The sequence below is a fragment of the Microtus pennsylvanicus genome, chromosome 4 (genome assembly GCF_037038515.1).
Source record: "Microtus pennsylvanicus isolate mMicPen1 chromosome 4, mMicPen1.hap1, whole genome shotgun sequence".
Lineage (NCBI taxonomy): Eukaryota > Metazoa > Chordata > Mammalia > Rodentia > Cricetidae > Microtus > Microtus pennsylvanicus.
The window spans coordinates 101,060,357-101,072,957 of record NC_134582.1 but is presented as its reverse complement, the minus strand read 5'-3'; the positions used below and the strand labels follow the sequence as shown (position 1 = coordinate 101,072,957).

At 40.2% G+C, this 12,601-nt stretch overlaps 1 protein-coding gene across 1 annotated transcript in view; it reads right to left on the bottom strand.

Annotated features, from left to right (window-relative positions):
• Cdkal1 (CDKAL1 threonylcarbamoyladenosine tRNA methylthiotransferase) overlaps window positions 1-12,601 on the bottom strand; it is a 514,315-nt gene that overhangs the window by 172,500 nt on the left and 329,214 nt on the right. The window contains 1 exon segment of the mRNA XM_075969982.1: window positions 6,706-6,851. Coding sequence (XP_075826097.1) covers window positions 6,706-6,851 — 146 coding nt within the window.

Sequence of the window (12,601 nt, the reverse complement as noted above, 5' to 3'; positions counted from 1 at the left end):
CCTCTGGCATTAGAGTCTGCTTCTGAGAGATTCCAACATACTTGAGGATAAGATAGGACATCCAGCCTCATGGATTGAACATTCATCAGATTTTTGGGTTTTCCATCAGTAGAGAGCCATTGCTGGGATTAACCAGATGGCAGCCTGTAAACTACTTTAATAAATCCTATATATGCTCATTCTATAAGATCCATTCCTCTAGAGAAATTCCTCTAAAAGAGTCTGCTTCTCCATTCCCCTCATTTTGGTGTACCACAGATCATTTTTCTTCCCTCATTTAAATGTGTGTTCCATGACTTCCATTCCTGGTGCGCATGCATTCGTTCTCACACGCCCTCACACATGCCCTCACACACACACACACACACACACACACACACACACACACACACACACTGCATCTGCTCGTCACATGCTTACTTCCAGACCTACATGTCTCACCTGCTTCTGACCCAGAGTTCCTACAGCCTGCGGCAGACACTGCCACTCTCTGAACCCAGCTCAGGATGGAGCCAGTCCCCTTTGGTCCACAGCAGTCTCAGCTTCTATGCACTTACCCAAGGAAACATCTGCCTGCGCCTTGCTTTTCAGAAGCAGGGAACCCTTTATCCTGTGCTGTCTTCCTTTAAATGAATCTAGACCATTACAAGACAGAAGCGTGGGACTTTGCCCCACACACCTTTGCAATTCTCAGCCTCAGCTTGAACTCTCTCCTGATTTCAACTCCCCCAGAAAGCCAACAGTACACCATGCTCACCTTCACTCAGGGGATCAGGACACCAGCAGAAGGAAGTCTGATTTCTACCAAAATACCACATGATAGGAACCTAGTCCAGCTCCAGGTAGAGTCCTTGTTCCCCTATGAAACTTCATGAACTAGGCCCCACTATCCATGTTTTCTCAGTATTATCTTCCAAGTTCCTACCAGAAGGGCCCTTTAAGCTCTTCTTTCAACATTTGAAGGCTTTTAAGCCAAAAGTAAAAACTCTTCTACCTTTGACCCACAAAATAGTTCCAGCAGCCTAAGAACCACAGTCAAGTTAATCAAGGCAGGGGCTCCAGACCACAGTCAAGTTAATCAAGGCAGGGGCTCCAGAAACAATTCTTGGTATCAATTTCTATTTCAGTATTTTTTTTGCTATGATAAAATATGTTGACAAAATCAACTTATAGGAGAAAGGGTTTATTCTGACTCACAGGTAAGGGTCTATGTTGGTCACATTATACATGGAGTCAGAAGACAGCATGAATACATGTTGCTACTGAGCTGCTTTCTCTAGAGTCTCAGTCACAGCCAGGAATGGCCCTACCCATACTGTGTGGGTCTTCCCATGTCTATTAAAGCAACCAAGATGCACAGAGGCCAATCTGTAGATGACACCAAGTTGACAATACTATCACAACATTCAACTCACCAATTCTACCTGTGTCTGTTACTTTTGTAATTACTACAGCCAAACATCTGACAAGACACAACAGCTGGGAAGCTGGGTGTATGAGGTCTCATAGTTTGAGACTATCATTCATCATGGCAGCTGAAGGCATTATGAAGAAGCTGGTCATGATGTGTCTGCAGTTAGGAAGTAGAGCGCGATGGAGCAGGTATTCAGCACCTTTCTCCTTGTTGCCTTTTATTAGGTGACATGGTGTTGCTCATACTAAGGGTGGGTCACCCCCACTCAGTTCATTACATCATTATATATAATTGTTATTGCATGGGTATAATTAGTTACATTTACCCATGTAATAACAATTACATATAATTAATATACATATACCTCACATATACTGAGACTTGTGCTTCATTATGTTTGAAGGTGACTCTTAAAGCAATAAAGCTGACAAGTTAGCCAGAACACAACTCACATTCCCAAACCCTTCGGCTAAGGCTATTACCTTATATCACATCTTAATTTATTTTTCTTTCTTTTTTTTTCCTTCCTTCCTACCTTCTTTCTTTCTTTGTGTGTGTGTGTATGTATGTCTGTGTGTGTGTGTGTGTGTGTGTGTGTGTGTGTGTGAACTGTATGTATGTAAGCTCACATTTGGAAGTCAAAGGATGATTTTCAAGAACTGGTTCTCTACTTCCAATGGGTCCTGGGATTGGCACTTGTTCAAATGAAATATATTTCCTCTGTTAAAAGTTCTGAAAATAGCAACAGAAAGAAGTGAGGAGAACACCACTTTGTAAAGCAAAAATTACAGAGATAAACTAGTGGACAAGACATCAGGGACATAGAAACAGCAACCTAGTTAGAGACATCAGAAAGAACATAACCCAGGAAAACCAGAGAACACTTCTGAGGACGTTATTTCAGAGGAGCTTCTTCAGTGAACACCAACACATCTGGAAATGCAGCTGTAGGAAACTATAGCTATCTAATCCTTGGGAAGTGGGAGCTTTTATTTTTCTTTATTCTGATTACTTTACTATGACACACATTACTACATATATGTCATTTTTCTCTTTCTGGTTATTTTATTCCTCCTGTTTTTGAGATAGGGTCTCATTTCAAAGTCAGGTTGGCCTTGAAATTATGGTGATCCTCCTACCTCACCCTTCCAAATACTGGGGTTACAGGCATGAGTTACCATATCAAACTGCCACTTACATTTCTAAACCACTAGAAATAAAACTAGATGGACAAGGTGGAAGAAAACACAATTTTGACATACTTCATCTTTCCCCAGTGTGTTCTGGTAATGGGCAAATGGGAACTCGGACTAAGGATAGGAAAGACAAAAATTCCAGCATGTGGATAGATGACTACGATGCTTTCCCAGAGAGGCTGGGAATGAGGAGGAATCCAGCTAACACTTTTCCTAATAAACCCCAAAGTCAGGGAATCCTAAGAACAGTACATAACATAACAGAAAAAAAAATCCCCCAAAATGGGAGGAATTACGTAAAAATGCACAGAAAAGAGGGAAATGATTGAACTTTTATTTTTAAAATTTCGGGAATATATAAAGAAGTAAAATGGATGATATACTTATAAAAACTAAAAACAAACTAAAAAACCAGAACTATGTGTATTACTTTGTTCAGTAGTTCTCTTCCCAGTTCCTACAAAGCCCACCATGCATCTCAAGAAACCATCAATCCATTTAAATAAAAGCATCTGCTGGGCTAATAAATCTGAGTAGACTTCAAGTCATATGATTCTCTGCTTGTGGCCAGCTGTTTTAAATGAGCATATCAAGTAATTTAGACACTTTTATTTTTTTTTTTGCAAAAGCTGCATGATTTAATAAATTCCCATATGCCTCAACATGTGCCAACCCTACCAGGTTATCTTCAATCCAGCTGCTGTTATGATAATAGCTGCCAACTTTCAAACAACTGAAGAGAATAATGAATCAGCTATGAGCTGGCTCACAGGTAAACTCAGATTGCTCCCAGCTAAAACATGGACCACTTTCAACTGTAAAAGAAAATTAATTAAGAAGAGTTCACCTCCACTCCACTGTGTGAGAAACAGAGCTCGGGAAAGACCTTTGAATTTGTAGCTTAAAAGTCTGCAGCTTCAGGTAAACTCCCTAAACCTGTGGGCTGCAGATTAATGCTGTAGGTTGAGGTAAAGGTTAGTTGTTTGAGGAGACAGATTGGGAAATGTTTCATCTCTCATTCACAGCATAAAATCTATGAGCCTCACAATGTGGAAGGAAGGAATAAGTAATTCCTATTTGTTACAGACTCATTACAAAAGGCTCCACAGATTTTAGGGGAAATTTATATATGAGAAAGAACACACACACACACACACACACATATATGAGAAAGAACACACTTACTTACATGTTATTGTCAAATAACAAAATTCATCAGTAAAATGAATAAGGGAAATAAAACAAAGAGAAGATGAATACAACAAACACACCAGTTTACATCAGGGCGATTTCATCATCAACTGCTGGACACAAATCAGGATGTGTGAAACTCTCTAAGAATGAAAATGTCACACTGAACATTAATAAATACAAGATAAAATATTATTATAATAGTATTATTGGTCTTAGAGCAGGACTTCTGTATTTCTAAAATAAGCACAAATCTATCTTGTCTTTTTTTGTTTTTTGTTTGTTTGTTTGCTTTTGTTTTTCTCAAGGTTTCTCTATGTAACAGTACGAGCTGTCCTGGAACTTGCTCTTGTAGACTAGGCTGGCCTCGAACTCACAGAGATACACCTGAATCTGCCTCCTAAGTGCTGGGATTAAAGGCATGCACCACTACTGTTGGGCTAACAAATCTATCTTGCATAAAGCCATGTTAGTTTTTAATGGGATAAGGAATTACATAATGAGCAACAAAAACCATGGTCAATATTCCATCTATTTCCAACTGTCCATAATAACTGAGAATTAATCACTGGATGAATGAAGTTTCTCAACAAGCTGGACAAGCTATCTTTCTCTCAGAGAATAGAGCTGTTCTGCACTGCCTTTATGAGAAGAGATGGGCTTCTTCTCCCTAATTTTATGGTTGTGATGAACTTTTTAAAACCATGCAAAGATTGCTTATATTCACAGTGACAATGACTTTATAGGGTACTTGAGATTTTCCCACTTATCTTACTGACTTTGTCATACAGCTTCCAACTGTATTTCACTTACTACCTAACTGGGAACTTGACTATACCAGAACTGCTTCTGCCCATGCTGAGTGAGGATAATGCTTAGTCAACTTTAAAATCTCCTAATGTAGAATGATTACTATCATACTATCTACTCCATACTTGTAGCCATCCACAACACAGGATGCACATGTGTGGGATGGAGTATATTCTCCAGATTTCCAGGGATCTCTGGGGTCTGTGATGCTGAAAACACTAAAGGACCCTGTTAGAGTCCGTGGTCCAGAGATCTTGAAATACACCTTCGGAAACTACAAAAATGCCACAGATAAGTGAGACTACAAGGAAAAAGACTCAGAATTAATTAAGTCTATGAAAAATGGCAAGGGCTAACTTTCTGACATCTTAATGTGACTCACATTTGACCTATAACATGGAGGTTGGTGGAAATCTTCAAGATGCAACGCATTCAACATGCTGATCTTGAGAGCAACACAAAAGGTTGGAATGAGCTGGGTCTCTATTGAATATTTTGTCAGCATAGAGATTCCCCAAATGACTGAATCAGTGTTTATACACACGGAGGCAGAGCAGAGCTGGTGAGTCCTCAGTCTCATCTGATCATGATACCCAAAAGAGTACTTGGAAGGGATTCTGTTCTGTTATGCACAAGGCAAAAATATTGTGTAAAATGTATGAAGTGTGCACACTCTTTGCTGCTACATTAATACATGAAAGGTAAGAAGTTTCACAGGAATAACAACTCACTTGCTATCTGGAAAACCCGCTCTAGTATCACAGTGATTGGAAGGACTTTATTACCTGAGACAAGTTTACTTACAAAAGCGACCACCAGTGCAAGGACAGGATATGGCATACATTTGGCAGAAAAATCCACATTATGTAGCTTGGACCAGGTCTACTCAAGATCCAAAAGTATAGGAGATGGCAGGGATTTGCAATGATTCTGTGTTACTTTAAAGGCTGCACAGATTTAATGCTAGAATTATACAATCCTATTTCTTCCTATTCCTGACTTGAATATTTAAATAATTAGCCCTATTTGTTTGACTGCATCCTAAATGTCTTTATTCTTGGTGATTAGAATAATCAAGACATGCCTAGAGGTGGATAAGAAATGAAAAGACATGTTAAAGAAAGACGAGAAGAGGAAATAAGAGAGAATCTGTAACAATGTGTGCCATAAAAATTAGCGAATAATTAAAGGTGGAAAAAATAATTGCTTACAATTTGTGTAAAGCAATCATGCCCGTGTAGGACATGGACATGGCGCAAGACCACATAATTACAAACAACAAGTCGGAAACAACAACAGTGGGGGGAAAGCATAAATTATGGACAGTAGAGAAACCACACACAAATGTGCCAAGATAAATGATACAATCTCAGAGGTGATGATGGCGTCCTAGATTTGAGGAGGGTCCGGGTGACCGTGGCCAGCACCTCTGTTTCCTGCCTTGTCTAATCATAGAATGCATTCCGTGCTGGGAAGGGAGCTTTTGAAGAACATAATTATGGGCTGCAGTGTTTTTCTGTGGAAACGAAATTATCATTCATGTCTGCGATTGTGTAAATATGCCTTAATTTTGGTCAACAGCAATTTGAACAGAAGAAAATAGAATTCTCCAGCCTCCTAGCAAACTGTAAATACTCAAGTGAACTGCAGGAATCAGCGTGTAGGAGCAAGGACATTCCAGACACTGTGAAAATGCAAGCCGGGGAAAATGACCCACTCCTAGAGACAGACTTGGTCCCTTCCTCCATGTCAAGGCCAGCTCACAACTTCAAAAGGCCACATGAAAGGAGACTTTAAGGGCTAGTGACGAGAGGGCAGTTTTTAACTAGATGGTCAGGTATGAAAACAATCATAATCTGAACTGCTGTGGGAGGGTGGGAAAGCTTACTCAAATCAACAGAGCACTTTGTGCACACATGGAGGGGAGAGCAGAAACCACATCAAGGGCTCCAAGGAAACTGGAGGCTCTGAGAGCTTCTGGACTTTCGCCCTTTGCCGCGCACCTTAACTGCAAGGCTGCATAAGTGCCCTGCTGCCACACACCTCAGGAAGGAAGAAAGAAATGGTTATTTTCCAAAGTGCTAACAGGCTTACTTCTCCTTGAGAAAATCCACAACTCTTTTGAAGTCGGCCACGCAGTACTCTCTCTTCATGTCCATGAGCACGCTGTCGGAGGCGGACTGCACTGGGATGTGGAGAAATGCGTAGACTCTGGGGTGGTTGAGGATTTTCGCCATTTCCTGAGAGAGAGGGTAGGAAAAGCATTCATCATTTTAATGAATCTGAGGCAGCACTTCCCCTCAGATTTCCACATATAAGTGCTGGCGAGCAAATACGCGAGAACAGGCTGATCATACTGACTCTGAGGTAGCATCAGTGGGCACTGCTCCATGGGCCACGGGATTTCTGGAATAGCTTTTGGAGGGTTCTACGGGAGAATTGCTAATTTGTCCACTGTTTTTTTTTTTTGCAATTATTAAAAAAAAAGATGTGAAATCAGATAAAGCCAGAGAAATGAGCGCTTTAGAATTAACCTGCATTCCTTCATTCTCAGCTTCCTTTTCTCCTTGGAGAAATTAGAAGAAACTTAGTTAACTGCTTGAGACCTCATGACTTTGTCTATTTGTATAGAGAAGATTTTATACTTAAAGAAGCTCAAAATGTATTTTAAATACTTAAGATGATAGGATCCACAGCTCTCTCGTTTCTTTCCTTTTTTAATTATTATTTTCTTAAATTACAATTTAGCTACTGAGAACGTGTTTTGAGCACAGACAGTGGGAAAGACATGTGACCTGACAGTAAAGACAACCTGCTTTCTACTGGATGTGTGAGTGTAAGAGGCAGCGTTGGAAAGACCACAACCAAGTGGAGAGGAAGGATGAGGAGGAAGAGATGAGGGCAATCATACAAGCTACGAGATCAAAGAGAGCAAATCTGAGGGAAAAAAATTAAGCAAGCTTGTTTTCAACCTCTTCTGAGAACACGAAGTGGTGCCAGAAAGAATGAAAAGTCTAAGTCATGAAAAAACATGACCAAAAGGTACAGCTCTCTAACAGCCAGAATGTGCACAGCGATATCTAGATCTCTCAGTACAGAACAGTGCAGTACCCAGTACAGCAGCCTCTCACATCTCTTTGTTTCTTTTAGAGCAATGTTTTGAAGGGTCTTATGGAGTCACAAAGCCAGCTAATGCCTAGCATCACCCTTCAGACACTCTCAGGCCATCACATATGTAAGCCAGCCCTGCTCTTTGCTGCCTGCTTTCCTTCCCCTGGCTGGAACATTAGCATTCTCGGCAAAGCACAAGCAAAGAGGCAAACTCCAATGAGCCACCTTGTTAGCAGAGACTTATTAGTTACTCATAACTACCCTTCATCTGTGAGGCCTCTCTCAGGAATTAGTAAGCATACACACTTGGCTGTGAATGGCCTATGAAGAGCTGAAGTTGAGTTTCTAATGAAGTAGCAAAATAACAAAACGCAGCTCCATGGTCAGGAGTCTATTTGAGGGAGCACAACTTACTTGCTTTGAAGTGAAAATGTTGGCTCTCTGCTATAAATCCTACCTGTGATGGTTTGAATAGGAATGGTCCTTATAGACTCACGAGGTTGACTGCTTGGCCCATAGGAAGTGGCACTATTAGAAGGTATGGCCTTGTTGGAGTAGGTGTGGCATTGTTGGAGGAAGTGTGTTACTGAGGGGGTGGGTTTTAAGGTCTCCTATGCTCAAACTATGCCTAGTTCAGTTCACTCCCTATTACCTTTGGATCAAGATGTAGGAGTCTCTGCTCCTTCTCCAGCACGAGTTCTGCACGAATAGTGCTATGTTTCCTGCCATGAAGATATGGACTAAACCTCTGAAACTGTAAGGCAGCCCCAATTAAATGCTTTCCTTTATAAGGGTTGACATGGTCATGGTTTCTCTTTACAGCAATAGAAAGCCTAACTAAGACACTACCTTTCTGGTTTTTCTATACCAAAAAGCTTGAGAGAAAAGACCCGTAAGAAGATCTGTTTTCTCAACGAGCAGGACTCAAAGGTTTAGATGTGCCTGGACACATCTGTCAAGCTGGGAGGTGGTATCTGAACACGCACGACGGTAGCAAAATGTAGTTACTTTTGCAGATTCTGTGCCTGGAGTTCCTCATCTGCAAAATGGAGATACTGAGAACACCCCTTTCACAGATTCACTGAGCTACTATTGAAGGGCAGTAAAATAATTCAGATATGCTCAAACAGTGACATAAATCATGAATTACTGATAGTCTACTTCCTTAAAAGATATCGCAGGTTCACGGAAACAAAGCATCATAAGGTTAATGGAAAGTCATCAATACAGAAGAGAGTTTTTCAGTAAGTTGGCCGCTAGACTTGCAGTGAAGAGGAGACACTACGTACTGAACTGGACAGGGGCTTTAAATGGTGATCACCAGGATTGGGCATAGGAAATTCACTTCTTGAAAGCATGTGTGGTGGGTGTTGACTGTGAAGAAAGCGCAGCTTTGGGCATGACATGGTCCTAGAACAGAAAGCCGGTGTACATATCAAAACAGTCACCAGAAGAAAGCAGTGGAAACATGGTGGCTTTTCCTTCTCCGGTTCTCAAAAGAAGCTTTGCTGTTAGTAGGCATCCTCTTCTTGATACTGCACACTTCACAAATTTAGAATGTTCTATACGCCTCACCAAGGGTTCCCATGACACCAGTGATTCTTGAGGCATTGAAAGATAAAGTCAAGTAGTTGTTGAGATGTTCCAACTGCTAAAGGTGTTTGTTGCCAAGACTGACAACCTCAGGTCTGAGCTCAGTTCTTTGAGACTCACATTGTGGGAGGAGACAATGGACTTCTAAAAGTTCTCCTCTGATCTACCTACCTACACACACACACACACCACACAAAAATATAAATGTAAAAAATTCCACATTACACATAAATTAACCATAGCAGTACACAAAGAGATAATATATAACATATATAATTATATATATACACATTTTGCATTTGTAAATATCGGATTTTTACGGACACATTGTTAACAGTATATATTAATGGGATAGTGTGATATTTTGAAGCATATTTACATAATACGTACATAATAATGAGATTAAACTATACACACACACACACACACACACACACACATACATTTGATAAAAGACTTTTGATTATTGTTGAACCAGTTTGGCAAAAGAAGATCAACAGGCATCATCTTTACTTTAATTTTTAGAACAAGGGGAAAGTATATGCAAATATGTACACCTAAACTCAAGTATGAAAAAGTTGCCCCACTGTGGATCTATCTTTATAGGTCTCTAGAAGTTCAGATCTTGAATCACAAAATATATCCCAATGGAAGGATTCTGAAGCCATCCATTGTGCTGAGCTTCAACAGCAGTCTGTAGCCTACACATAGAGCCTAGGGCCAACAAAGAAGCTTTCAGTCCAATACATAAGGCTTAAATTCATCGAAGACCAAGAGAGAATTTTGTCCTGATGTAGTTCCATGGTGTAGCTGGGGAGAGTCTGCATGGAGGACAGGCACATGAGGGGCATATTTATACACACATGTATGAGACATGTATATGAATGTTTTGTTTCTTGAAGAGCTTGGGTAACAAACAATGTAACAAAACTATTTCAAGATAAGGTCATTTATAATTTAAGAGTTTATATGCCAAGGCTTATCACAAGATAGATGGTAACTATTTGACAGGCAGAAAGTGAAGAATGGCTGACCAGATCAATAAGCCAGTAGTTTTCTCCTGTGCTGTTATACAGAGCTGTCTTCTTAGAAAATGGAAATTACAGTCATGTTTATTATTTATTTCTGAACTCAAAATATCAAGAAAAAGCAATAGACAATGTAAAAGGCTCAATTTGGAAGGGCAACCTAGTGAGCACATACATTTGAATACAACTATTATGTGTAATTTTTGTTGCACTGACGTCATCATAGCGAGCCTGGTTTTGAATATCTATACTACCAACTCAACAAAAGCACTGTGAAGATAATGTAAATAAGATACAAGCTGGAGAGACAACTTTGTAGCTTAGAGTACATACTTCTTTATACTACAGGGCCTAAGTTCAGTTCCTAAGTGATGTAACTCCAGTTCCAGGGGATGCAACAACCTGTTCTGACCGCCGTGGGCACTTGCACTCTTGTGCACATAACCCACACAGATACATCATAAAAATAAAATAAATCTTAGCTAGGCAGTGGTGGCATATGTGTTTAACCCAGCACTTGGGAGGCACAGGCAGGTGGATCTCTGTGAATTTAAGGCCAGCCTGGTCTACAGAGTGAGTTCCAGGACAGGTTCCAAAGCCACACAGAGAAACCCTGTCTCGAAAAACTTCTCCCCAACAGATAGACAGACAGACAGATAGAACACATCTCTAAAGAAAAGGGTATAAAAGCCACATATGTCTGAGAAAAAATGACGTTTATCGTTCTGAGTCTGCATTACCTCACTGAGTCACCTCACTCACTTCCATCCATTCCCTTCAATTCTAATAATTTCATTTTTCTTTAAAGCTGAATAAAATTCCATTGTGTATGTCATGACTTTACAACCTGCTCATCAGCTGATTGACATTTAGGCTGTTTCCATGACCTAACTATTGTAAGCAGAGTAGAAATGAACCTGCTGTCTTACTGTGATGATACATATATTAGCCACTTTCATTACACATACCATCCAAATGTCATTAAGTATAGCCTCAAAGTCATATGACTGTCACATACCATGTGTGTCCCCAAAGTCTTACCTTCCCAAAGAAAAAGTGTGCACATTCAAGATCAACGCCACATTCCCTCCCATGTGGGCTCTGGGAACCACCTTTCTCCTTGGTCTACGACTGTGAGGACTCCAATCAACCCATATAAATAGAATCACACAGTCTGTGATTGTTTCTTCTCTGGCATATGTTAGTTAACAGACTCTTCCAGAGTCCACTTCTGATGTAGTGATTTACATCCTTGCTTTCTTGCTCTCTTAGGTGGCTGATGGTGCTACTTCCTTGGTCAGAGGATATTATACAGGATTCCAGGCACGTATTTCCCTGTCCTGCAATTACATTACATGTCTTCACACCCAAAGGCTATACACACCATCTTACTTCTCTTTTTCACTGCTCTCTAAATTATATCTCAATCAAGTATCAAAATGTTTTAAGGGAATGTTGCACTTACAATATATTTGACCATACAAATTGGGTGAAACAACCTGTGTACATGATTCTTTCCAGGGAGCACTGAAACAATTGCAGGAGAATTCTCAAGAAAGCAGTGCCCCAGTGCTAGGCGATTCCATTCTGGCATCACTGCAACATTAGCAAAGTCATGCACGCCCTCGAAGAAGACAACCAGGAACATATTTCATCCATGGCTTCATTAATACCATCAGTGCAGCACTGAGTCAATCAGCAGCGCCCACATTTCCTCTCAGCAAGTGAGCAATCCATCACCATAATAGCATCAGAAAGTGAAGGAGAGAGCTTGTGCAGGGGAAATCCCCAGTCCTGGTGTCCCAAATGAGAAGGACTAGATATTGTGAACGGATTCTAATGTACATTTGAACTATAGCTTCATTGTAACAGAATGGTGACTTTTAAACTACAAAGAGTTAACATTTTCAGAATTTGAGCTAAAATAGGTTGAGGAAAAGAGTCCATCCTAATTAGCTATCAGAGAAATGCTTAAGGACCTCAGTACACCTTCATCTTCCTGCATCTCAGTGTCAGGGCCAAGACTACACTTTACATTACAAAGATAAAAACACACATTTCCATACTAATGTCAAAATGCTAAAAGCTGAAAACACACACACATTCACACTTATTTTTACCTGATTAAGTGTTTACCATATGTTCAAGTTATTTTTCTGCTCTCTTAAGAAATCAAAAGTGGGATAGTGGAAGGGAAATGGGGTGGTAGATCTAGAAAAGGGGAGGAAGAGAAATGAGGGTGAACATGGTCAAAAGTC